Source organism: Amia ocellicauda, chromosome 7 (assembly GCF_036373705.1).
Source record: "Amia ocellicauda isolate fAmiCal2 chromosome 7, fAmiCal2.hap1, whole genome shotgun sequence".
Lineage (NCBI taxonomy): Eukaryota > Metazoa > Chordata > Actinopteri > Amiiformes > Amiidae > Amia > Amia ocellicauda.
In genome coordinates, this window is record NC_089856.1 from 2,616,067 (window position 1) to 2,640,036 (window position 23,970).

The 23,970-nt window shown below is 55.6% G+C and overlaps 2 protein-coding genes across 5 annotated transcripts in view; both read right to left on the reverse strand.

Annotated features, from left to right (window-relative positions):
- The window catches only part of kank2 (KN motif and ankyrin repeat domains 2), a 57,553-nt gene extending 57,000 nt beyond the window's left edge, over positions 1 to 553 (reverse strand). The window contains exon 1 of the mRNA XM_066707880.1: positions 470 to 553. The gene's annotated coding sequence lies outside the window, so the exon portion shown is untranslated. The remainder of the gene's footprint in view (positions 1 to 469) is intronic.
- Positions 554 to 2,109: 1,556 nt separating this feature from the next.
- Positions 2,110 to 23,970, reverse strand: part of dock6 (dedicator of cytokinesis 6) — a 43,761-nt gene continuing 21,900 nt past the window's right edge. Inside the window, exons 20-50 of one of the 4 annotated variants that reach the window (XM_066707884.1) lie at positions 23,487 to 23,718; positions 22,967 to 23,125; positions 22,592 to 22,767; positions 21,414 to 21,518; positions 20,472 to 20,561; positions 19,566 to 19,661; positions 19,183 to 19,323; positions 18,941 to 19,054; positions 18,546 to 18,716; positions 17,967 to 18,106; positions 17,620 to 17,789; positions 17,387 to 17,538; positions 16,754 to 16,936; positions 16,386 to 16,512; positions 16,115 to 16,199; positions 15,820 to 15,916; positions 15,374 to 15,508; positions 14,963 to 15,115; positions 14,678 to 14,836; positions 14,412 to 14,512; positions 12,763 to 12,955; positions 12,512 to 12,655; positions 10,881 to 11,012; positions 8,843 to 8,857; positions 6,081 to 6,206; positions 5,825 to 5,914; positions 5,464 to 5,700; positions 4,893 to 5,036; positions 4,595 to 4,701; positions 4,224 to 4,391; positions 2,110 to 3,960 (exon numbers count right to left, since the gene is read on the reverse strand). In XM_066707884.1, the coding sequence (XP_066563981.1) occupies positions 3,918 to 3,960; positions 4,224 to 4,391; positions 4,595 to 4,701; positions 4,893 to 5,036; positions 5,464 to 5,700; positions 5,825 to 5,914; positions 6,081 to 6,206; positions 8,843 to 8,857; positions 10,881 to 11,012; positions 12,512 to 12,655; positions 12,763 to 12,955; positions 14,412 to 14,512; positions 14,678 to 14,836; positions 14,963 to 15,115; positions 15,374 to 15,508; positions 15,820 to 15,916; positions 16,115 to 16,199; positions 16,386 to 16,512; positions 16,754 to 16,936; positions 17,387 to 17,538; positions 17,620 to 17,789; positions 17,967 to 18,106; positions 18,546 to 18,716; positions 18,941 to 19,054; positions 19,183 to 19,323; positions 19,566 to 19,661; positions 20,472 to 20,561; positions 21,414 to 21,518; positions 22,592 to 22,767; positions 22,967 to 23,125; positions 23,487 to 23,718 (4,185 nt within the window). In that variant the 3' untranslated portion in view covers positions 2,110 to 3,917. The remainder of the gene's footprint in view (positions 3,961 to 4,223; positions 4,392 to 4,594; positions 4,702 to 4,892; positions 5,037 to 5,463; positions 5,701 to 5,824; positions 5,915 to 6,080; positions 6,207 to 8,842; positions 8,858 to 10,880; positions 11,013 to 12,511; positions 12,656 to 12,762; positions 12,956 to 14,411; positions 14,513 to 14,677; positions 14,837 to 14,962; positions 15,116 to 15,373; positions 15,509 to 15,819; positions 15,917 to 16,114; positions 16,200 to 16,385; positions 16,513 to 16,753; positions 16,937 to 17,386; positions 17,539 to 17,619; positions 17,790 to 17,966; positions 18,107 to 18,545; positions 18,717 to 18,940; positions 19,055 to 19,182; positions 19,324 to 19,565; positions 19,662 to 20,471; positions 20,562 to 21,413; positions 21,519 to 22,591; positions 22,768 to 22,966; positions 23,126 to 23,486; positions 23,719 to 23,970) is intronic. The other 3 variants (XM_066707888.1, XM_066707887.1, XM_066707885.1) reach the window with 3 other exon arrangements.

The window sequence follows — 23,970 nt, forward strand, 5'->3', positions numbered from 1 at the left end:
CACCCCTGGCACCGGCCCACCGGAGAGGCGCTCCAGCTCAGCCACTTTGCTTAGTCCGTTATTTGCAGCTAATGTTCAAGTTGTCCACGTTTATAGGAGATTGGGGTATGGTGTCCCCGTGTAACATTAATCCCAATTTTTAAAGACACCTGTCAGAGTTTAAAGATGAAAGAAAACAGAACCTGCTCATCCTATCGGTGTTTTCTTGTCTGGCATCATGCAGTTTTAAACTGGAAGAGTAAAAAATGCCTTTAAAGTTTTCTCTTTAATGGAGATACTAAACACACAAGAAAATCGCCTCACTTTGGGCATCTCAAGTCGACTCTACATGAAAACCCTTACTAATGCAAGCAGGGTATGCTCTGACATGTTCATTTTCTAACCCTACATCACTGGAAGAATAAATATATAAATACATATCTAGGTGACGCAAAGCTGTGGATCAGACTAAGCTTCAAGGAAGACGTACCAATTCAACTTGATCTGCTCTTTAAACCCGCCAGTGTGTCAATCTGAGCATCCCTTTCCAAACACCCGGTGCAGGGCGCATAATCCCGGCCAATCCTATCCCGCTGTCGACGTTAATCCCCCCTAAAGCGCTAAAAGTGGCCCCGCATCCCGTTACCGAGGTGTCAGGAGTCCTTAACGCCCTCAGGACCGGGTTACAGTTACATAACCCATAGATGTAAAGCTCAACCCAAAGCAATCGGGGGAGGAAACGCACTGGTCTGGTACTGGTATAGCCAGAGGAGGGGAGGGGGGGTACGCGTGTTTTATACATCCGATTCACACGCCTCCGGAGTGAGAACACGATACTACAGAACCGCTGTGCCCGGCCATGGAGGCGGGTGGCACCTCTGTCCGAGAAAACATCTGGAGTGAATCAACCTCCGAGAGCCCCGCCTGCGGATCGTTAAAACGGCAATGCTGCCCCGGCCGCCTCGCACACGGACCGGCGGCACCGCGATGAAAACGGCCGAGAAACAAGTCGGGTCTGACGGTACATCAGATTTGCTGTCCTAACGGGAACCATGTCTTAACAAGTAAACACGCAAATTAATGACTTTAAGGAGTCTTGTGCATTAGATTACATCACAGAGTCTGCAATACTCTTCTTCTTCTTGTCGTTTTCTTCAGTGCAGTCAAGTCTTAAAGTCCATATTGGTTTTGATTGATGGATTGATTAATTGATCAATTAGACACATTGACTTGAATCAAGTCCTCGAGGAAGTGCGTCCTTTAAGAGCAGCCAAGCGGGAGCTGCGACTCGTCAGCTGTCAGCCGGCTGCCCGATGCTGGAAAGCATGTTAACAATATCATTAGGGCCAGTTTCTGCGGGTCCCCCAGTGCTGTTACTGCCTTCAGAAAAACGAGGCACTGACATCCGAGTCGGGCTGACGCACTGCCTCTTTCATCTGCACAAACCCAAACCAGATGGGCAGGAGTGCATGACTATGGGAAGTAAAATACACAAGTTACCACTAAAAAAAAACTAAGAGAGAGACTCCCTCCTCCAGCCCGTTATCAGCAGCACCGATGAAATACAGAGAAAGAAAAAAGGAGAGGAAGCTGTTAAAAGCCAAGGGTTATTAGAGGAGAAAGAAATGTGGAATCCGCCCGAGAAATGCGTTTGGACCATTTCACTCAGAGGAAACCTGCTGTGTGTCGACAGTCACGCGGACGGCCCGGCCGGGCCAGGCCTCAGAGCTGGGCTGACACCCTGCAGCTCCTCAGGACTGCGGGGCTCGTTTCACTTTTGCGCTTTCCATTCCAGCCTCAGCGCTCCATGAGTTACTGAAGCTGGATTTCACCAAGAAAGCAATCGATTGTGTGCGCCCAGAGTAAGTTGTCCGTTTCATCATCTACATCGGAGGGACGCTGAGGGCTGCGACTGGCGTGACTTCGGGCAGGCGGACAGGTGCCAAGTTACCTGGGTTTGGATGCCAACTTACCTGCTGCCTTCACACAATGGCAGCTCGTGTGTCTATTATTAGATACCAGCTCCTTGATAACGCGCCGTTTCCTCAATCAATAACACAATAAAACAATTGATAAATACACAATATGCATGTTTACAGAACCCGCCACAAGAGAAAACAGACCAGGGGGTTCAAACCGAAAAAAAAGTTTAATACAAAGCTGTAAAAATTACACTGAAACTGCTACATCGTTCAAGAATAAATTAAAAAAGCCTTTTCTTCTTTTCCTTCTTCTTCCAAGAGAGACATACAGTAGTACAAACAGAGCAGTTGTTTAGGAATTCACGTATCCAGTAGTATAGCTTAAAACACAACAGACAAGTGTGCCCAGGGAGGCGCAGCCCCAACCGCGAGAGTAATCCAACGGTTCCCCCCCCCATCGATCATCCACACGCGTGGCACTCGACAAGCCCACCTCAGTGCCCTGCTCGGTGCAGACAGACAGCGTGGTAAAGAGTATCTGCCGGGGGGACCGTTCAGATAGGCGGGCGAGCATCGGCAAAGTGACGGGTAATCGAGTCGGCTTTCAGCTCCCAGCATGATTGGAATGGAATATAGATCAGTGGGATGTTTGCTGTCGAGACCGGGGGTGCATCTGGGCTGGGAACACGCAACTGCTACACGCGCTGAGGCACGCGTGACTTCGGATCGGCTGGCAGTTTCCACGCCGGCGCGAGGATCGTGCGGATTTCTCTCGTTAGACTAATCCGCGAGGCAGAAAAGAGAGCCGAGGTGGGGAAATGGACACCGGGCTCGAATGGGGCGTCAAGTCCGGGTCACGTGATCAGAGCGGCTTTGTAGAAATCACCGGCACCATAAACCGCTCGACTCGGACAAGTCAGGTTTGGTGGGGTAGGTTTGCCAGGCCGTAGCCAAATCACGGCTTGCCAACTAGTCTGGTATCCGTCCCCCGTCCTTGAATATGGGATTAGTTCGATCCGGAAGCGTGTCTGGACTTCCCTTTGCCGAATTTGCTCAAGTTATGCCGCTCCAGCGTGTTCACAGACCCGTTTAACGCCGGTGGGGGGCCGATCTGGTGTGACATTTCATGTACTTGCAGAAACGCAGTGCCGGGGAAGGCGTCGTCACTGGCTGTGGTTCTGGCGACGGCAGGATTTACGACAACGACAAAAAGGGAGAAGAAAAACAAACAAACAAAAAAAAAAACAGGATTGGATTAAGTTCTCCAAAATAACACGCGGAGATCTCGGTTTGCCGCACAGATCCGGCGTGTCGCTGCTCTTCCTGCCCCCCAGACCCGGACCCACTCCCCCGTCATCAGACTCCAGCCGCCGGGGAAAAAACAACAACCGCTGCAGCAGAGCTTTTTTGACCGAGTTGTTTAGATGCGGTCTCAGTCCAGAGGAGGGACGCGTCGTGTGCTTTCAGACTCGTCCCCGTCTGCCGGTCTCCTAGTCCAGACTACTGAAGCCGGAGGTATAAACCCGACTCCCGGTGCCAGAATATGAAGGGCCCTACGTCGATTCTAATGCCTGCGTGGACTCGATTGGTTTCACTGAACTGGTTGTGGGTGTGGAGCCGGCAGTGCGTCGGTTATTGATTAGTGGGGTTCGGTATCAGCAGAAACGCAGGTCTTCGGCCGGCTGAATCGGTCTGCTCGGGCCCGGGGGAGGAGCCTCTGTAAGCGTGGCACGACCCGCTTTGGCGGACGAAGCCCAGGGGTCAGAAGACGACTCCCGAGGCGAGACCGAGGCGCTCGGTCCCCGGCACTCCTCCTCTCCGTCGGCGTGTGAGGAAGGCACTTTCAACTAATTGGGAGTGGAGGACGAGAGGCACGAGCGCCGCCCCCCCCGGCCGCACACCGGTCAGACACAGAACACAACGCAACAACCTAATAAAAACAAAAAACACACAGTCAGACACGAGGATGAGGTCTCTTTTCCGCCTGCGCCGCCGTCCTCCGTTCCTTCGCTTTCGTCAGCCCTCCACTTTCCGCAGACTGGAGCGGCCGAAGGAGTTCCTGTGGGGGGGGGAGAAATAGTGAATTAAAATGCAGAACTTCAAAAGCTTTAGACAAAGGAGAGATGTACCAACAACACAAATTAAAGTAGATGGAACGAGCTCGTCTCTCAGTGTGTATTTACACTCCGGCCCGGCTGTGTTCACTACATTCACAACTGCAATGGGAGCCCGGAGCCCCGAGACACTCGGCCGGTAGGCGTTTTGTTTTTCGAGGCCCTGCAGGAGTGAACACGGGCCCCGCGGCGCGCCCTGCCTCCTCACCGGTGAGCGATGTGCGGCACCAGTGGCTTGTAGAGCTGGGGGATCTTGCGGTTGATGAGGGGGTGCAGCGCCTCCTTCAGGCGGTGGTAGTTCCTCTCCATCTCGCGGTGGTACTCCTTCTGGTCGGGGCCGATCAGGACCTTGTTTTTACGCAGAGCGTCCTCACACCTGCGGAGGGACACGATTTGGGGACATTCAAAAACAGACTGGATAGGATCCTTGGATCACTCAGTTATTAATGGACATCAAACGAGCACGATGGGGCGAGTGGCCTCCTCTCGATTGGACACTGTCTTGTGTTCTTATGGCGAGACCGCACTCGCAGCTTGCGTTTCCCCCCCACTGGCTTGGGCCCCAGGACCCCGGCTCACCTCTTGGTGAAGTCCTTGAAGCAGAGCCTCAGCTTGTTGTGGTGGCGGAACAGCTTGGGGTCGTCGGGGATGTCGGCCAGGAAGACCTGTGCCACCTCCAGAGGACCCTGGGAGACGGCACACGTAAGCATGGGGGGGCGGGGAGGGATGCTGCGCACACGGTCCCGGTGTGGGGGTCCACACACACATGCACACATGATCACTCCCCACACGGGATGTGTGTGTGTATGTCTGTGTGCGTGTCTGTGCGTGTGTGTGTGTGTGTGTGCGCGCGTGTGTGTGCGTGGCTGAACTGTACCTGATTGACGGTGGTGCCCACGCTCCCCTGCAGCACCATCTGCAGCATCTTGGCGTCCGCAGGGTCCTGGTGCGTGGCGAAGGCGAGCTCCTGCGTCTTCTTCTGCATGTCCTCGATGGCCACCTCGATGGGGATCAGGATGATCTGAGGAGAAGGACAGGGCGGTGCTCAGACACGGCTGCCGGCTTCACTAGAGAGACATGCAGATCACACGCCGCTCCTGCTGGCCAAACGTCCGTCTATATCCGTGTCTTTCATACTAAGTCGTAACTTGCTTTTGCGTGACTCTTGCCCTGCCACCCCCTGTGAGGCAACAGAGCTTCCCCATCAGCTGAGAGCGACGTCACACTGACAGCAGGGCCCCCCCGCCCCCGACACTAGCTGACGTGTCAGGAAAGCACGCCGTGACGCGCGAGCCTGGCTGCTCTCCTCCCGCACCAACACAAACAGCCGCCGCAGCGCAGACCGCCCCTTGACAACTGTCGCCCCGCCCCCCGTGCTCTCTACAGCGGGTGGGAGCCGAGCTGTGGCCCCGGATTGAGAGCTCAACAGACAGACGGGCGGCGCTGACCTCCTCCTTGTGCACCACGTTGATGCGGGTCTTGATGTAGGGGAAGGCGTGCGAGGTGGTGAGGATGCTCTTGCGCTTGTACTGCTCGTGGAGCTCGCCGTGCGCCCGGCCGTCCAGCGTGAAGGGGGTGCAGTACATGAAGGCGCGCAGGTTGTAGTTCTTGTCGAAGTAGGTGATGCGCTCCTTCAGCTCGTAGGTGTCGAAGAACGGCTCCACGTAGGTGATCTGCAGGTAGGCCTGGGGGGGGAGAGCATCGCACGGTCAGCTGGCTTGGGGGACGGGGGGGCACAGGGAGAGGGACACGAGGGGCCCACGCCATGAGCAGGGATTATTCCCGCCCCAACCGGTCTCGGCCGCTCACCTTATTGGGGTCCAGTTTGGTCTTGTCCACCGGATTGGAGTCCTTGACGATCTCCACCGTGTCGTCTCCAAAGCGCTCCGAGTAGAACTCCTGCGACACAGACAGTCGGGGGGGGCTCAGACAGACAGGGGCTACGTGGGGCAGCTATGTGACAAGGAATTGTGTGTGTGTGTGTGTGTGTCGCTCTGCCTGTCTGCTGGGAGGCCACGCCCTCAGTGTCAGATGCCCCGCCCAGCGACCCGCCAGGCCACCGTACCTCCAGCCGGTGAGAGATCTCCGCCAGCTTGGTGATGGACGGCTCCTTGTACACAAACTCCTGCTCGTCGAGGTCCCCGAACCGGCAGCCGTAGAAGCCCACCCTGAAGTAGGTGCCGAACATCCGCTAAACAACCTGCAGAGGGCGAGGGAACAGCGTAAAATTTAGAACAACAGAAAGCTCGGCAGAACGGCAGGGATTTCCCAAGATGCATTGCAGTGAAGCAAAACACAGTGGGGACACAGCAAGAACACAGCGTTCGGACAGCACTGGTTTTTTCTTTGCATCCCCGGGGGCAGATTTCAATAACATCCTCCCAGGCCAGACCAGCTCTATGCATATTTTCCATCTTATTTTTAGAGCAAAGTTTAAATGAGCAAATAAATACAGAAAAGAAAAGGAAAGAAACAAATCTAAATAGATCTTATTCACATACTGCGTCACACCAGCGCTACGTCAAGACTGAAGCCCGGCCCGCGGCTCGATCTGTGATCCACCGCGCCCTCGACAGGGTGGCACTGCCATCTGTAGGGAACGCTTTAGATCATTCAACCGCAGCACGACCCCAGCTACACAACAGGGAGCACGCACTAACACGCTCGCTCTCCGGCGGTGAGGCCCGGTGTCCCGCAGAGGACAGGGGAAGGCCGACATTTGTGGTTTTTATCTCTCGGGCGCTGGGGTACGCTGGACACAAAATTAGGACAGGGGCGCTCATTTTAGTCTACGGTCAAGACAGAATGGAGAGAGCGAGGTCAAGGTTCCCGCGGGGGGTGAGGGAGGCAGGATTTTGTTTGCTGACAGACTGCCCGGGGACGTGTGTGTGTGTGTGTGTATGTGTGTTGTGGCACTCTATGTGCGCCCGGCAGAGAGCATGTGGGTCTTTCAGGGCGCCTGACCTACTTCAGCGCTCTCCCCCGCTGAGAGGGAGACAAAACGACAACAGACACAGACACACGTCTCTCTGCGCCTGCGGACACCGTCTCTGAACCGGCGGGGGCCCTTTTCCCCTCCGGCACGAGCAGAGGGGAACATTTCAAAATTAATACAATCTGAATTCGGGGACGAGTGCTTTCAGTTCTCATCATCCCTGCCATCGGAAGACAAATACAACACACTTGGCTGCTTTTCCCTTTAGCACAGGCCTGGCTGGTGAGGATTGGTCTGGACTGGTCTGGGTCGGTCAGGTCTGGATTGGTCTGGATTAGGCTGGTCTGGATTGGACTGGATTAGGCTGGTCTGGGCTGGTCTGGTCTGGATTGGATTAGGTTTGTCTGGGCTAGTCTGGGCTGGCTGGACTTGGCTGGAGGTTGCTGTGAAAATCTAGCTCTCACTGGCACAATAGGTCTGTGCAGATCTGAGGTCTAAACCCTGTTTTAAGGTCCCGGTCCTCCCTCAAAACCACTCCAAACGTTGAGGTCGCCCCACTCATGCTGGGGTCAGGGACCCCGAGATGACACCAGGACAAGAAGTAGTGCGGTGACTTACCACGACGGCACCAGGCCAGGAGTGAACGGTGAGCAGGAGGCAGGAGGGCAGGACATGTGGAGAGAGACAGCAGAGTAAGAAAACAGGCATTAACACACCCCCCCACTCCCCAACACACTTCCTGTAACACTGCACATGCGTGATGGGGTTAGTACTGCACACAGGACACACAGGGTGACACACAGGGTTAATACGACACACTGCTGCGTTGTAACGGGTCACACACTGCACAAACGGCACAGCACAGCACGGCACAGTGGCCAGCTGTGACCCAAACCCCAGTCTGCTTCTCCGATTGTGTCCTGATGTAAGAGATGTCCTGTCCAGCGCCAGCTGAAGACAGAACCCACGGTGGGAGGGGTGGAGTGAGCAGGATGCCATTCACAGAGACTCCGCGGCTATTTTTATTCCTCCGAGCGGCGAAACTGAAAACGGAGCGATTTGTTTTTCCCTCTGTGTTTTTTGTGTGTCTTCTTTTCATTCTCAGGATGAGTAAGTGGGACATGAACGCGAGGCTTAAAATAGAAAAGACAAACACACTGAAGATAGGGTTTCCATGACAGGCCCGGCGTCCTCGGCCCTTTCCCCGGACCAGGCCCGGGACGGGGGAGAGCGCGGCGTTTACGGGTTCTCCTCTGGACGGCGGGCGGGGCGGAGATCCCTCGTGTTCAGGAAAGGCCTCCGAGATCCAGAGATGACGCACCCTCTGAGGTCAGTGTGCAGTGCGGTTCAGGGGACAGCGAATGAGGAACGTGGACCGTGATGAGATGGACAGGTCTAGAATCCGGTCCCAGGTGTGGACAGAACGGGTTAGCGGAAGAGACAACTGGGGGGTGAGTGTCAGTGACGTGGGAAAGAGACACAGCATGCAGGCGTCGGGGGGTCGCAAACTCTCCAGGAGTCCAGAAACGGTCTATATAACCCCAACCAGATGCACAAAGACACGGGACGCTGCCAAGACAGGCTGGTAGGGGACATAAACCTCACTACTGGAATGGAATGGTATTGAGAGCTCCTTTTCAAATGTCCAATTGGGCCAAAACGTGTGACGGTCTTGGGCTACGACCTTTATAATTTATTTCTTCCGCACATTCTCTCATTTCTTGGGGGGGGCTTGTTGACACCCGGACCCCGAGACAGTGCAGGACAGTGACCCCTCCACGGCCGCCGACCCCCCGAGGCAACGCGAGGATGCGAGCCAGAGGACAAACATCTGGAGGAAGACGCACAGACAGGAAGCTGACGGAAAACAACACAAACACACTCGGGCCTACCTCCCAGCCAGAACTCTGTAAGGAAACCCAGGACAGAGGAGGGAGGGAGAGAGAGAGAGGGAGAGAGAGAGGGAGAGGGGTTAAGATGAGACATCTTACATACAGGAGATTATTAACATACAGAAATGCATCAGATGTTTGAAAGGGATTTGAGTCGAGGCCTGGAAGCTTTTAACGGAGGATGGACAGAGTTCCTCGCCTCTCGATTCCACCCTCGATTCAACCGCTATATGATTTCGGTGCGATTATCCGGGGCTCCCCTGATCGGGAAATTCAACGTTATCCCACTAATCACAGTCGAATTCACCAGATAATCTGGGCAAATTGACCCAGCGTTGGCCGGGACAGTGTTTGGGAAAGGGCCGAGCTCCAGACCTGCGAGAAGATGAAACAGGGATTACAGAATGGGAGGGAAAGTAACACGAAGAGAAAAAACACTCCGGGAACGTGAATTAGCCGGATAGCGCCGGCCCAGGCAGAAGGTGGGGCGAGAGGACGGTCTCCGGCGAGGACCGGAGCGTCCCGGCCAGGTCACAGCTGCCAAACCTCGTCTGGGACCAAAGGAAAACTCCACACGACCCACCAGTCGCTAATTAAAAACTCTGCCTGTTATTTACGAGCCGGGGGAACGTGGCCCCGGACAATAAATCAAGCCGCGGACGGCGCAGGCAGTAATTTGGGGATGCGCGGGCAGGACGGGGTTTTGATTCCGTCTGGGGCCCCGAGCAGATACAGAGCACCGCAGCTATCTATAGACCGCTTGATTCCTTTTATTTATTTCGACTTGGCTGGATATGAAAAGCTCCCTATATAAAGAGTCAAATCACACATCGTAACGCACTGGCGGAAAAGCTTTCAGACTCTCAGACACGGGGCCAAAGAACCGGGTAAACATGTTCAATACGGAGGGGGAGGAAACACGAAACATCAGGGCCTGCGGATTGCTGTCTCCCTCTGACAGGTTCGGACTGTCACTGCATCCTAAATTAAACGGGTCGTGAGATTTGAGTGCCAGAGGTCAGACGGCTCCGGCTCTCCGTCCGGCTCAGATTCGGCGTCCGTGACATCACGGGGGCTCCTGCCGAAACCAGAAGCATCTGGCACGTGCTGACGCTTTGAATCAGTGGGGGATTGAGATTGCGATTACAAAAACATCGTGGCGGGAGACGCAGGGTAGATCCTCGCGCACACACACAGACAGAGGCAGAGAGACAGAGATGGACAGACACAGAGACACACAGACAGAGACAGTTACAGAGATACAGAGACACACACTGAAGTGGCCCCCTCTCCACACTAAGCTGCAGACTAAGCAGCATATTTTTCAGTGAACAGCTGTAAAACTGAAATGAGAGAGTCCTAGAGATGCCAACTGGAGAAAACAATGACATGGACTGACCAGCAGACATGCTGCGGCCCCCCAGGACTGGAGTCTGACCCTCCAGCATTACGGTTAATGGGGCGCTTGTGTATTCACATTATATTTCAGACGCACTGAGTTAGTGACGACACCCCGAGTCCAGGAGGTTTGTGTGTGTGTGCAGCTGCGCAAAAGTGTGTGTGTGTCTCTTCTCTGTGTGCTTTTAAGGGGGGGGGTGCTAAAAAACTGCTGAAATCCCAAAATCAGCCATATGTGAGGCATTAGGCCGTGTAAGGAGAGACTCTCTGTGGGTTTACATACTTCACATTTCTGACGCTCTCTCTCTGCAGAGTTTCTGCTGCAGGAAGAGAGGGGACGGATGGAGCGGGACCCCCTGTCCATCTCTCTATTGACAGAGAGACGGAGCGAGACAGACAGGGAGAGACAGAGAGAGACGGAGAGAGAGAGACATACACAGAGACAGGGAGAGAGACAGACTGAACGCAGCAAATGCAGGAGACAATCCGTCTCTGACTACAGTGACTGTGATTAGACGGGTGTATCTAGGCCTCAGAACAGGGGGCGTCTTTGCTGGACATCTATAGGACGGTAAGACTCAGAGGTAATTTAAAGGCGGCGCCCCGTCCCCCTGGAGAACCCCGTGGTCCTGGGCAGTACCTGGTTGTTGATCTTGTTGAAGGCGTCCTGCAGCTTGCCGTGGACGGTCGCCAGCTTCTTGAAGTCGCGGTTGGCCTCGTGGATGGGCAGCAGGATCTTGTAGACCTCGTTGACGGCCTCGTACATGGCTCCCTGCGTGGGGGGGAGAGCGCAGCGTCACACAGGACCGAGAGACGTGAGGCCCTGTAACCCCACGCCCTGGTACGGTGTCGCACAGAGAGAGTCTGGGGTCTGTTGTTCTTTCCACCTTCCCCCTGGCACGGCTCGGGCCCAGCTGGGTCCCGGCCCAGATGTTCAGCAGCTGCAGATTCGCAACTTTTATTTTGATCAGCAAAAAAAAACAACACGGCTTGGAAAAACAGGGCCTTCTCGCAGCTGCAGAGCCAGTAAAGCCAGCGCCAGGGAGAGGGTCGAACAGGGAAACGCGATACTCGGAGAACACGGTTCAAAGCTCGGCGCATGTCAACGCCACATTCCTCCCATTTTCTGTGCATTCTTTTTTTCTCTTTTCTTTTAATAGATTCATTTCTTGTACTGCTCGTTTATTCCCCTCTCTTGCTTTTTAACCCAATTCAGACCCAATACACGTGTAACTGGCACACACCGAACCGGACATATCCATCTAATCCACGATTACGGGACACTACTCGGCTAGGGGACGGGGCTCAGCTCGGGCGGTCTTGGCCTGGTCTGAATTGGTATCGGCTGCCGGGGCAGAAGGCGGTAAATCTACCTGCTTCTAATTCCCCCACCAGACCGAGAAACTGAAAAACACTAAAATATATACAGAGAGGGAGGGGGAGAGAGTTCATTTATTTTTTCTGTCATGCATTTCCACTATGAATCACCAGACTGGGGGGGAAAAAAACACACAATCAGGACTTTACCAGCAGTGGAATGTGCATCGTAAATAAAAAACTTAAAATCCTAAAATGCTGAGGCAGGTTTCTGTCCCCACTGTTGCAGATCCTCACTCCAGCGGTTAGAGTCCCAGGTGACACGGATTAAACCATCTCGATAAATCAAAAACACGCGGAACAGAGGGATCTACAGGATTGACCACATAATCTTTATCATCCCAACAGTCATAGATCAGTTTCTTGGACCTCGTGTGGAAGCGTTCGACTCATTACTACCCATCTGACAGATTTATCGATCGGCAATTGGTTCATGTTTGTATCTACGCCAGCGGTTCGATTTCAATAAACGAAATGTAGCCAGAGGGAACCGTGATCTGGTGATCACCTCAAAAATGTCTGTGCTCGAGTGGCGGTTAAACAAGGTGCAGCTCGTCAATTTAAAAACCTCAGAACCCACCCCAGTCACGTCGAGCCCTGTCCCCACGCCTCGGGAATCCGGACGTGGTGGTCGGCCGTGGTAGCCGCGCTTGTTAGTTACCGACACCGCAGTGGGGGTCCGTACACTCGAGCGAATGGATAAGATAGGCTGAGTCTGAAGTATTTAAAACTGTTCCACACCGGCTCCCAAAGACGCGGCTCAGAGCGCGGCACGACTGAGGGGGGCAGAGGGTTTCGGCCAATGCCGGACGGAGCCTCTCAGAAGCTCAACCCGGTGGCTCGACCCAGCGACGCCCGGTCCGTTCCCCGGCAGCCCCCCACCCCGGCACTCACCATGTTGAAGGAGGCGGCAGCCTGCTCCAACATCCCGATCAGTCCCGTCTCGGTGAAGTACTTCCCGGCGCAGATGCCCTCCTCCTCGGGGGACAGGATGTCGTCCGACACCGCCGACTCCTCCAACACGTTGGACGAGATGTTCTGCGGTACAGAAGAGAAGACGTGAATCGGGTTGCGTCTCTGCGGGGTTCGGTCCCTTCTCTGGGCACGTTTCATCAGACGTGGATGACTGTGTTCCAGGCACAGACCTGGAAGGTGACGCAGCCGATGGGCAGGTAGCGGCAGTCCTCCAGCATGTTGAGGTACTCGGCCACCAGGGCGGCGCTGTGCACCAGGCAGTGGGCCGCCTCGGCGTGGTTCCCGCGCTCCGAGTGCTTCCCGGCCATGTTCTGCAGCCAGGTCAGCCGCAGGTCCGGCGAGTTCTGGTAGCCCTTGGCAATCCTGGGGGGACGGGGACACAGGAGAGACGGTGGGCAGACAGTGGCAGCAAACACACACGAGTGATTCGAGGTAGAGACCCGTCTCACGTGGGACCGAGCATTGATTGCCACACACGCGTGTCCGTGTCGTTGCTCTGAGCTTTGGACACGGCCTGTCGGTTTTACAGCCTGCAGTTTGGCACATCGTCCTCTGTACCAACACAGCTGTCAACCATTCCTGCCGAATCAAACGAGGAACCCGGTGAGAACAGAGCCGTGCGAAAACTTTTTTAAGAGCTTTACTGGAGGGCAGATGGGATAAATAAACAACACGGCTGTTCTCGATTAGGTTGCTGAGCTGTTCTGGCACCCCGTTCCTCCACATGGCACTTGGCACCAGGCGTGCTTCGTCCAGAACATCAGACGCGTCTCGGCCCGGCTGTGAAGACGTGCCAAACGGAGCGAAGCGTCAGGTGTGTTTCCAGAGCCCTTTAAACATCGGAGTAAACAAACGCCAGGATTGGTCTCCCCAGGGGGTGAGAGAGACAGCCGGGCTCAAATACAGACGCAGATCCGCGCACACACACACGCACGCACACGCACACACCTGTACACAGAGCTCTGATCTGGTCGGGCTTCCCCGCATCTCCTTCACAGCTAGTCCCCAAATCTAAACAGCCTTAATTTTTGTGAGTCTTAGAGCCGAGATAACCGAGTCCCTTAAACAATCCTTTCCACCCATTTCATGATAAAGAGACCAGAGCAGCTGTTCTCCTGGGAATCACAAAGACCCCCCCACCCCCTCCACCCCCATCAACAGCCAGCCGAGACCCCCGCCTCACACCCCTGAGACAAAGGCCGTAGGGTGTCTCTCCCCTCTGCACAGGCAGGTCTCCAGGGAATGCACAATTATCTCAATCTGGGCCATCTCTCCAGGGGGGAGGATAGATTCACTCCTGACTGATCTGGCCGGTGCAGCAGGGGGTCTGGTAAGCCCCCAAAATCCCCCCGCTTAGCCACCAGCTGAGGACACGGCTTGTCAGGGCTGATCCACCAAGCCCCAGCCAGGACACAGGGAGAGCGAACGCTGCCGTCTGTTAAGTCCAGTCGGCTCAGGCTGGGAAGAGCTGCTAATTAGAGACAAATGGACAAACATGGCCAGAAAATAACCGCGTGTGAAGGGCTTGTGCTCACACAGCCCCGGGGGGTTTGTTTTAATGGAAGAGGAATCACAGCCGCCCCTGCGCGGGGGTCTGCGGGGCTGTGATCTGGACGAGTTCAGCTGGTGCTGCTCTGTAGACCTTTTTCCTCTTTGATGCACGATGTTTAGTTTTTATTATTATTTTATGTTACTTGGCCGTCACTCCGTTGCCACAACCTCCTGTGGCTGAGGTGCTCTCTCGCTCTCGTTCGGTCTCTCTCAGTCAGTCTCCGTCCCTCTCTCTCTCTCAGTCCGTCTCCGTCCCTCTCTCTCTCACCTGTACATGAGGTCGATGAGCATCTCCGGGTCCTCCTGGTGCTCCTTCATCTTCACCGTGTCCGTGAGGATCATGTGCAGGTTGAACACCAGGTCCTGGACCTAAAGGACAGACCCTTGTCAACACATGGGGAACGGACGCTCCCACAGAGCCAGGTCTCAGGCTGTCCCGGTACACGTGTGCATTGTTTCCTGGTCAACATCTGCAGGAAGCGTTGTAGGAAGGTCTACATGGACCCGGGTGGGACGGGGCGGGCGGGACTTTACCTGCTCGGGGAAGGGGCTGTCGCGCAGCTCCAGGTCGTCCTCGGCGTAGGTCAGGATGGTCTTGAGTGAGCGGCGCAGGTGCTCCTCGTTGAAGTTCTGAGACGTCCCCACCAGAGAGGACAGGGACATGGTCACCTGCATCTTCACACGAGCGAAGTTCTGCACAGGACAGGGACAGACACGGGATCCCCAGTGAGCAACCACCATGACCCTGGCGCGCACAAACTCACTCCCTCACTCCCACTGTCTCACTCCCTCCCGCATCTCATGGGCGATGCCACTCACGTTGCCGATCTCGAAGTTCTGCCTCATGAGCAGGTAGAGCGAGGCGCTGGCGTGGCTGCGGACGGCCCCCACGCTGCTGCTGCAGTGGCGCAGGAGGCGCAGGCACAGGTCGGCACACAGCTCCGTGTCCTCCTCGAACAGCATCTCCGGGAACTGGCGGGACGGACATGGGGGGGAGGGGGGGGCGTTAGGGGACCGCTACGGACACGGGCCACAATACACGCATGTACGTGGCCTTCGGAGATGGTGCCGAAGGGGGGAATAGGAAGTACGATAGGAGGGTCTACACAGTCTCCTGCGTTTACACTGAGTGTGTGTGTCTGTGTGTTTGTGCGTCTCTCTGTCTCCGAGTGTGTGTGTGTGGGTGTATGCGTGTGGGCGTGTGTCCGCGAGTATGTGACGGGGCGGGACCTTGAAGACGAGGGCGCGCTGTGTGGCAAAGCAGTGCTGCAGGAACAGCGCGCTCTGGTTGCAGGCCATGCTGTGGAGCAGCACCCTGAGGACCCCTCCCAGAATGCTCTCCTTCGTCTCTGACAGCAGCACCGTCTGAGATTGAGACAGCGGGGGGGTGGGTGTGAGGCAGGGAGGGGCAGACAGGAGAGTAGGGAGAGAGAAGGCGAGAGAGAGAGAGAGAGAGGGAGAGGGACAGAGATAGAGACACTGGTTACTGAACTGAGCAAACAAAACCACAGACTCAGCAAACAAATAAACAGACGAACAACAAATCGGGAGAATGTGCATCTGCAGAGAACAGGCCCATGATAAACGGGACCGGGGTGGACGCTGCCGGGCAATGCGCTGTATTCTGGGCCAGGTGGACCGGGCGGTCGTGCTGCAAACACTCGGCCCGTCCTTACCTTCACGATGATCTCCAGGGTGTCCAGGACCACCAGCGAGGCCTCCGTGGCCAGGTTCCCGTCCACCACCGACTCGTGCTCCATCTCCGCCTTTGTCCTGAGGGAGAGATGCCGCCGGTCAGCCCGTCTCAGCGATTTTTAAACCCCCCGTCTAACACGCATCTAATTGTGGACGTATGATAATCGTGTAATCGTTCCCAGCCCCGTTTACACTATAAATGTTTCACTGTAAACACTGTGTTGTTACTGTGGTCTGCGAGGCGTGTTCAGCACGGTTCTGAGACACGACACCTACTTGTCCACTCGGTCGGTGTTCTGCCTCCAGTGCGTGACGTTCTTCCTCCAGCGGACGTTCTCCTGACTGCCATAGGGACTCCTCTCTGTGGACACACGGACACGGACATGGACACACACAGGGACACGGACACGGACACATGGACAGACGAAAACAGAAGCACAGTGGTGAGATCCTGAGAGACGTGTCCACTGTCATGCCCAGAATCACACGGGGAGCCGAAGCCGCCCAGCACACATGCTGTAACCGGTGCCGGTGCCGGTGCCGTTACCTCGGCTGCGGCGCACCATCTCCTGCCGCGCCCCGATGGTGCCCAGGATGGCTTCCTCCAGCCGGGCCTTCATGTCCTGGGACTTCTTGAAGGTCAGGCTGTTGATTCGCTCGAAGGCCTTCTTCCCCTGAACCAATCAGAGAGCGAGAGACACACGGTGACCGACCGGCACAGGGCTGGGCTATCCAAGGTCGACCCCGAATGGACAGAAAGCACCACGATGTCCGAGTTCAAACACACTGCTGACTCTCAACAAGAAGCAGACAGAAGGGAGAAAAGCAGACGAAGGGATAAAACAAAAACAGAATGGAAGAGAGAGAGACACAGCGGGACCCCGGGGGCGCAGCGTGGGTCCGGTGCGGCCATACCTTGTACTCGAAGCAGGACAGGCACAAGTGCAGCAGGTCCAGCAGCCGGTTGATCTGCGGCACGGACAGGTCGGAGAACCAGCGCTCCAGAACATCGCTGTCGGCGTTCTTCAGCACCCACAGGAAGCAGATCAGGAGGTTCCTGCTGGACTCGGCGGACAGACCGCTGCTCTGACGGCCGGCCTGGGGGTCAGACATTGACACACAAACACAGTGTCAGTCGGCATCATGCTGATGAGGGCACAGTGCCACCTGCTGGCCTGAAACAACTTCACACTCTCTAGACCAGGGGTGTCAGACTCCAGTCCTGGGGGGCCACAGTGTTCTTGTGGGCTTTGTTCTTGGGTCCTTAATTGGCCTAATTAAACAATCAACTGGATGAATTAGCCACTAGGCTCCGAAATGTTCTGTGGGTTCACTGTTTTGAATCGACTAATTGTAAGATATCGGCTATAGAACTACAATATGGAAGATGTAGCTACTGACGTTAATTAATTCATTTATTGGGATCTTAATTGGGAGTCTAGAGGAGGGCTGTATCTGGTGTACAGGTTCTCAAACTGGGGGCTGCAGCAGTCAAAGGTGCGAGTGTGTGATGTCACAGTGGCGAGAGTGATGTCACGGCGGCCTCACCACGGCGGGCAGCTGGAAGGGGTTGACCTTGTAGTGCGGCAGGGGCGAGCCGGCAATGGCCATGGCTACAGTGGGGCTGATGGTGCCGGCGCTGTCGGAGTCGCCCTCGTCGGCCAGCGCGGAGACGTGGCGCACGCGGGGGGCGGCGCTCTCTGCACAGGGACGGACGGGAGAGGAGAGTCAGAGTTCGGCCCGGGGGACACAGACCCCCCCCCGGGGGACACGACACGCACCTGTGAAGTCGTAGAGCTGCGGCAGCGCCTCCATCACGATGCCGATGAGGGGCAGGTAGAGCTGGGCCAGGTGGGTGCGCACCTGCGGGTCGGTGTAGCGGGGGTCCGAGTCGTGGCTGCACAGCATATTGTGCACGGTGCTGATCGCCTTCTTGTGGAGGAAGAAGACCCTGAGAGAGAGAGAGAGAGGGTGAGAGAGAGAAAGAGAGAGGGAGGGAGAGAGAAAGAGAGAGGGAGGGAGAGAGAGAGAGAGAGAGGGTGAGAGAGAGAAAGAGAGAGGGAGGGAGAGAGAAAGAGAGAGGGAGGGAGAGAGAGAGAGAGAGGGGAGGGAGAGGATGGGCACTCACCCCTCTCCGTCCGGCTCCAGGATGAGGGCCAGCTCGGTGAGCAGCAGGCCGGACAGGAAGTGCTGCTGGCGGAAGGGTACGGAGAGCTCGAACATGCTGGCGATGCGCAGGTCCTGCAAGTGACTGGAGAACGCAGAGCTCTGTGGAGAGAGGGAGCGAGAGAGGGAGCGAGAGAGAGAGAGAGAGTTCAGTTCTAATTATAAACTCAGAGGGCAATCGGTTTGTGTGTTTGTGTGCAGGTTTGTGTGAGAGAGAGGGACAGAGAGAGGGGAGAAATAAGAGAGACAGAGACAGAGAGGGAGATGGAGAGAAAAGCCCAACAGTGAGGATAGAAAAGCGAGAGACAGACAGACAGACATAGAGAAGAGGACAGCTCCAGTGTAGAGTGAGACAGAGGACAAGAGAGAGGGGGGGAATGGGAAAGCAGGCGGAGGGAGAGACCCGGGGGAGCGCCTGACACCCAAGAGGTCGCAGGTGGGCGAGGACAACTTCCCTGGAGCGAGAGAGAAGACGGGTGAGGACAGCTGACGCAGCGTGGAGCGAGAGGGAGAGAGAGAGAGAGGCGGGGGCGGCGCTGACCTGCGAGGTGGCGGAGCAGATGGAGGGCGAGGGCGAGGCGGGGGGGCTCAGCGCGCTGCAGGGCAGGTTCAGGGTGACGTAATGCTCGTGGCAGCACACGATGCGCAGGAAGTCCATGCGCAGGGCGATCAGCGCATTGGGGTTCTGCGTCATCTGCAGCTTGTTGCCAATCTGGACCCCAGGAGAGAGAGAACGGGCTTTACACACCCTGGACAGAACCTCCTACATCCATTTCAGTGAGCTCTGAGACTGGCCTGTGTGTCCAAGAACCATTTGTGTAACTAACATAGATATTAAGTGTTAATTTGCCAATAGTTTGATGAGGAAACATTTAATTAGGGTAATTATAGAGATGCACAGTGCCGTGTGGACCGGCGCCGGGCCCTGGGCAGTACCTGCTTGCAGTAGGAGCGTATGAGGTTGAAGACGAAGCCGCGGTCCATCAGGGAGAGCAGGTCGTTGAGGAAGAAGGCCAGACTGCTGTTCAGGCGCTCGATGAGCTCCACGTCCTGGGAGAGAGAGAGAGAGAGCGAGAGAAGAGGAGTGAAAGATAATGACAAAGAAACCTGGGGTTGCTCTCCGTCTCCTCCTGCCCCTTCATCTCTCTCTCGCTCTCCCCGCCCCGGGCCGGACCTACCTTGTGGTAACGGCTGGCGATGTCGGCGCTGATGGCCCCCACCAGGGCGGCGATGTCGTCCACGAAGCGGTCGGGGAAGCGCAGTTTGCGAGGCGCCTCCAGCTTGTCGCTCAGGTACAGGTGGTGAGACATGCTCTTCACCTGAGGGATGGACAGAGGGACGGACACAGAGGGACGGACACATGATCAGAAAACCTCACCATACAACCCCCAAGGGAAAGGGACACATTGTTAAATAAAATAATTCAAGCGATCCTGTACCCAGTGTGTCTTTAAATTACAATAAACTGAACTTGGAATATAATTTAACGTCAGAATTGGTGCACATATTTACACATAACAAACCCAAATAGTACACACAAAAATGGTGCTAATGGACTCACCATGAGCTGGAAGAAGAACCAGGCCTGCTGCAGGGCGGCCTCTCGCACGGTGCTGGTGCTCACGACCCACTGCAGGGCGAGTTCCTCGTGCAGCAGCTACACAAACACGCACACACACAGAGTCAGTCAGGACGGGAGCCAGGCAGGGCCGTCCCCGACACAGCCCTCACAGACACCACACCGCCAGCCTCCACCACGACTCCACCGGATCCACGTCTGAGCCGGCGATTCCAGTCACTGCTGCTTTCTCTCCGTTTATTAGTTTATTCCCCCCCTTACCTTGAAAAGTCTAGTGTTGGTCGTGTTGTGGAATCTTACAGGAATCTGGAACTGTATACCGGTTCCTGAACTGAGAACGGTGCAATTAAGACGATTAGCAGTCCGGTGGAGTGACGGGACGACTCGGGAAGCAGGGGCGGTCGTGTGCGGTGAGAGCTGGTCTGGGGAACCGCATTGTATGTAACTGCATTACAACACCCCCACCCACCCAAAGACTGTCTATACCTGCCCATCCCCCTCTCCCTTTACAAACCTGCGATCTGGAGCGGTCGGTAAGAACACGCACACATATTCTATTTACCAGGACACAACCACACAACCCCATCAGGCTGTGTTCACAATACACACACGCACGCACGCACGCACGCACACACAGGGGCTCTCACTGCCAGTGGAGTCTTGCTCTCGTGAGGAAGAAGAGGAAGAGATGACACTCGGGGTTTGGCTTTTCCAAAGGTGTGGACAGGAGAGGAGAGCAGGTTACAGTTTCTCACCGTCGCGCACCAGCTCAAACCCTGCGATTCCGGGCGGGTGTTGTCTTTTTGCCAAATCTCCCGCCACCTTTAGAGAAGTCAAAGCCCCCCGAGTTGGAAGCGTCACGAGAGGCTCAGAGTGCCGGTACCGTACCTTGCGGGCCGTCTGTCTCGCCGGGCCAGAGGCCGAGAACATGGAGCCCTCGAGAAACGCAGACATGCGGTTAGGACTGCGCTCTGCGGCCTGCGGGCGGGGGGAGGTGGTGGAGAGAGGGAGAGAGAGAGAGGGGTGGTGATAAAGGATGGAGGAGAGACACAGGGATGACAGCAATGACCCTAACGCAGCATGTTCCTCGCCGTCGGCGGTGTTGCTGGTCTCCTGTTGGACTTGACCGGCACAGACCAGAGCTCTCCTGGTTATAATGGGCAGAAGTGCTTGGGAAAGATGGCATGGCAGAGAGGCAGAGGCATGCAGCCGCGGAGAGAGTGATTGGTGAGGCAGAAGCGTGGGCTGCGAGGCGCCGGGCCCTCGGTGTGTGTGAACACACTGCCGCCAACGACAACACGCAGTTACACGCGCGTGTCCAGTCCAGTCCAGATGGTGATCACATGACCTTATCCGTGGCCACACCCCTAGATGGTGCCACAGGCAGCCCCTCCCAGTGAGCCGAGCGGATCAGCGTGTTAACCCTCTGTTGCTTGACTTATATTTCCAATTCATACACAAACGCAAACGTCCACCATTTGCGCTGCAGGCAATAAAGGGTTAAAATAAGGTCACAGGTCCAAGGTCACTGAGAGCAGCCATCTCCATCACACACGTACACGGTCACTGTCACACACTGCCAAACGCACGTTGACAAACACGCACACAGACGTGCGTACACACACGCCGACACACACGTGCACGCTGACGAACAATGACACGCATGCACACAGACGCGGGCATGCTGACAAACACTGACACACGCACAAACTGACACGGGCGCACACGCTGACACACGGACAAACACGCACACAAACGAGGTGAAGTTTCAGATCTGACCAGGACACACAAACCCCCCCACAGCCCCGGGCAGAGGAAGAGGAAAAGCACCTGCTTGAGGTCGCAGCTGGAGTTGGGGTGATTCCTGCGCAGCACGGCCTTGGGGCCCCCGGGGGCGTAAGCAGAATTAACCCAGGAGTGAGAGCGATCGATCCCCTGCACCCCACAGGGAGAGCACCCCACCGGGTAGGAGGGACGAGGCGGGGTGGAGAGAGGGACGGACGAGAGGAGGTAAGCAGAGTGGGGACGCGGGAGGGAGTGAGGGAGGTGCGGAGAGAGGGAGAGAGAGAGACAGAGAGAGGTAAACAGGGATTTGTCTCATTGGCTTGCAAACAGCGTATAATCATTAATAGGTGAGCGAGAGGCAAAACCGCAAAAACAACACCACCACAGAGCCGATTCAGAGCACGGATCTGAAGAGTTTCTGATGAGCGAGGGATCAAAACAGCAGGGCAGCGCCATCGCAGAACGGGCGGGCAGAAGCATGGCCAGCCAAATTATAATTTACAGATCTTCAAATGACTTCTTGTATGTTGGCTGAGATCATCACTTCCGGTTTCCTGTTTTCCTTATTTAATACATTTAAATTAGATATCTTTAAATGATGTGCAGATCTCTATGATTTACAGATATCTTTGACTATCACTTCCTGTATGTTGGCTGAGATTATCACTTCCTGTTTCCTCATTCAGTTACAGAAATTAATGAACAAGTGAACAGGAAGTGATCGTCATTTGCAGATATTTAAAAATACATTTAAATAAGAGATCCTTAAATGATGTGCAGATCTCTGTGATTTAGAGATATCTGCACATGACTAGCACTGTTTACTTGTTAATTCATTTCTATGTAACTGAATGAGGAAACAGGAAGTGATAATCTCAGCCAACATACAGGAAGTCATTTGAAGATATCTCTAAATGATTTAGAGATCTCTCTGGATTATATTTTGGTGTGCCATATAGAAGAGAGATGCTCCTCGGGTCTAGGGCTCTTCCCCGTCGAACGGTTGCGTTGTTTTTTTACAGGAACGTTTCAAAGCCCCGACTCTGAAAGCTGTGCCGGCGTGAGTCCAGCTCCGAACCCCGACACACATGGAAAACAGACACACTCAATAAGCATTGCCCGCAACCCCAATTGCACACATTGACCCCGCGTCTGCTGGGACGGATCTCAGCCCGCGCGTCTGCCGGGTCCGGGGCAGGGGGAAGTCGGGCCGCGTGCCGTACCTTGTTGCCGATGATCTTCTGCACCTCGTCGTCGGGGGAGGTGGGCGTGCTGGCCAGGTCCGGGTTGCTGTTGCTGATGCTCTTGGAGCGGGACAGGTTGAGGCTGCTGGGGCGGCCCGTGGCGCGGGACAGGGTGGCGTACTGGATGGGCAGCCCGTACGGGGGGCTTCCTGCGACTGGGGGGAGGAGGACACACAAGGGTGGCGAGAGGCAAGTTAATGCAGGGGGATGATTAGAAGATGGGCTACAAAGTGTGTTTGTTGTTTAATCCTCTTTTGGGTCACCTCCTGCGTGTCCCATGTTGTGCACTCTACAATACACGTCTACCCCCGCCAGGACCGGCGCCAGGGCCACGGACCCCCGGGAGACACTGACCGGGCGGGCTGGGGTCCAGGGTGGGCAGGTGGAAGCAGTAGTAGATGTAGGAGGCCAGCAGGTTGTTGCGGCTGTGCTGGTCCTGGTTGCCCTCCAGGTTCTTGTGGATCTGGTTGACCAGCAGGGCCATGGCCTCGAAGGCGGCGCGGCCCAGGTTGACTGGTGCCGGGAGGACGGGGAGGACAGGAGGGGAGGAGGCGGGTTACGTCACAGACTCGGATACACGTGGACACGGACACGGACACGGACACGGACTCTCATTCTCTCCCTCCCTCCCGTCTAGTCCTGTCACACTTCCCTTCCTTTCTCCCTCTCCCTCTCCTCCTGTCCAACTTCCTTCACTTTCTCCCTCTCCCTCTCCTTCTCTCCCTCCCTCCCTCCTCTGTCTACTCCCGTCACACTTCCCTCCATCTCCCCGGCTCCTCCGTTCAACCCATCCCCTCTCCCTCTCTCTCCTCCTCTCTAGCTCTTCCCCCTCTCTCTCTGACCTCCCTCCCCTCCTCTCTCCTCCCCTTCTCACCGATCTGGCCGGCGATGATGGGCGGCCGCACGATCAGCAGGATGAGCTTGTTGAGCAGCTGGTGCAGGAAGCGCACGCAGGTCTCCAGCAGGGCGGAGCGCAGCTGCCCGATGCTGGCCTTCAGCTCCGTCTCCACGTTGGACTCGGTGATGATGACGTCCTTCAGGCGGAAGGGGAAGGAGTATTCCTCCAGTACGTGTGCCAGCGTGAAGAACTTGTCCAGCTGGGGGTCCTACAGGGCGGAGGATAAAAAAAACGGGACATATTACCCCTGTACTAGCATCCCTACACTGGCAACCTGTTTCTTTTAGGATTGATTTTAAAGTGTTATTATTGTTTGAATACTGACACCTTCATATATTTTAATTTATTGAAGAACATAAGACAGTGTCCAATCGAGAGGGGACCATTCACCCCATCGTGCTGGTTTGGTGTCCATTAATAACTAAGTGATCAAGGATCCTATCCAGTCTGTTTTTGAATG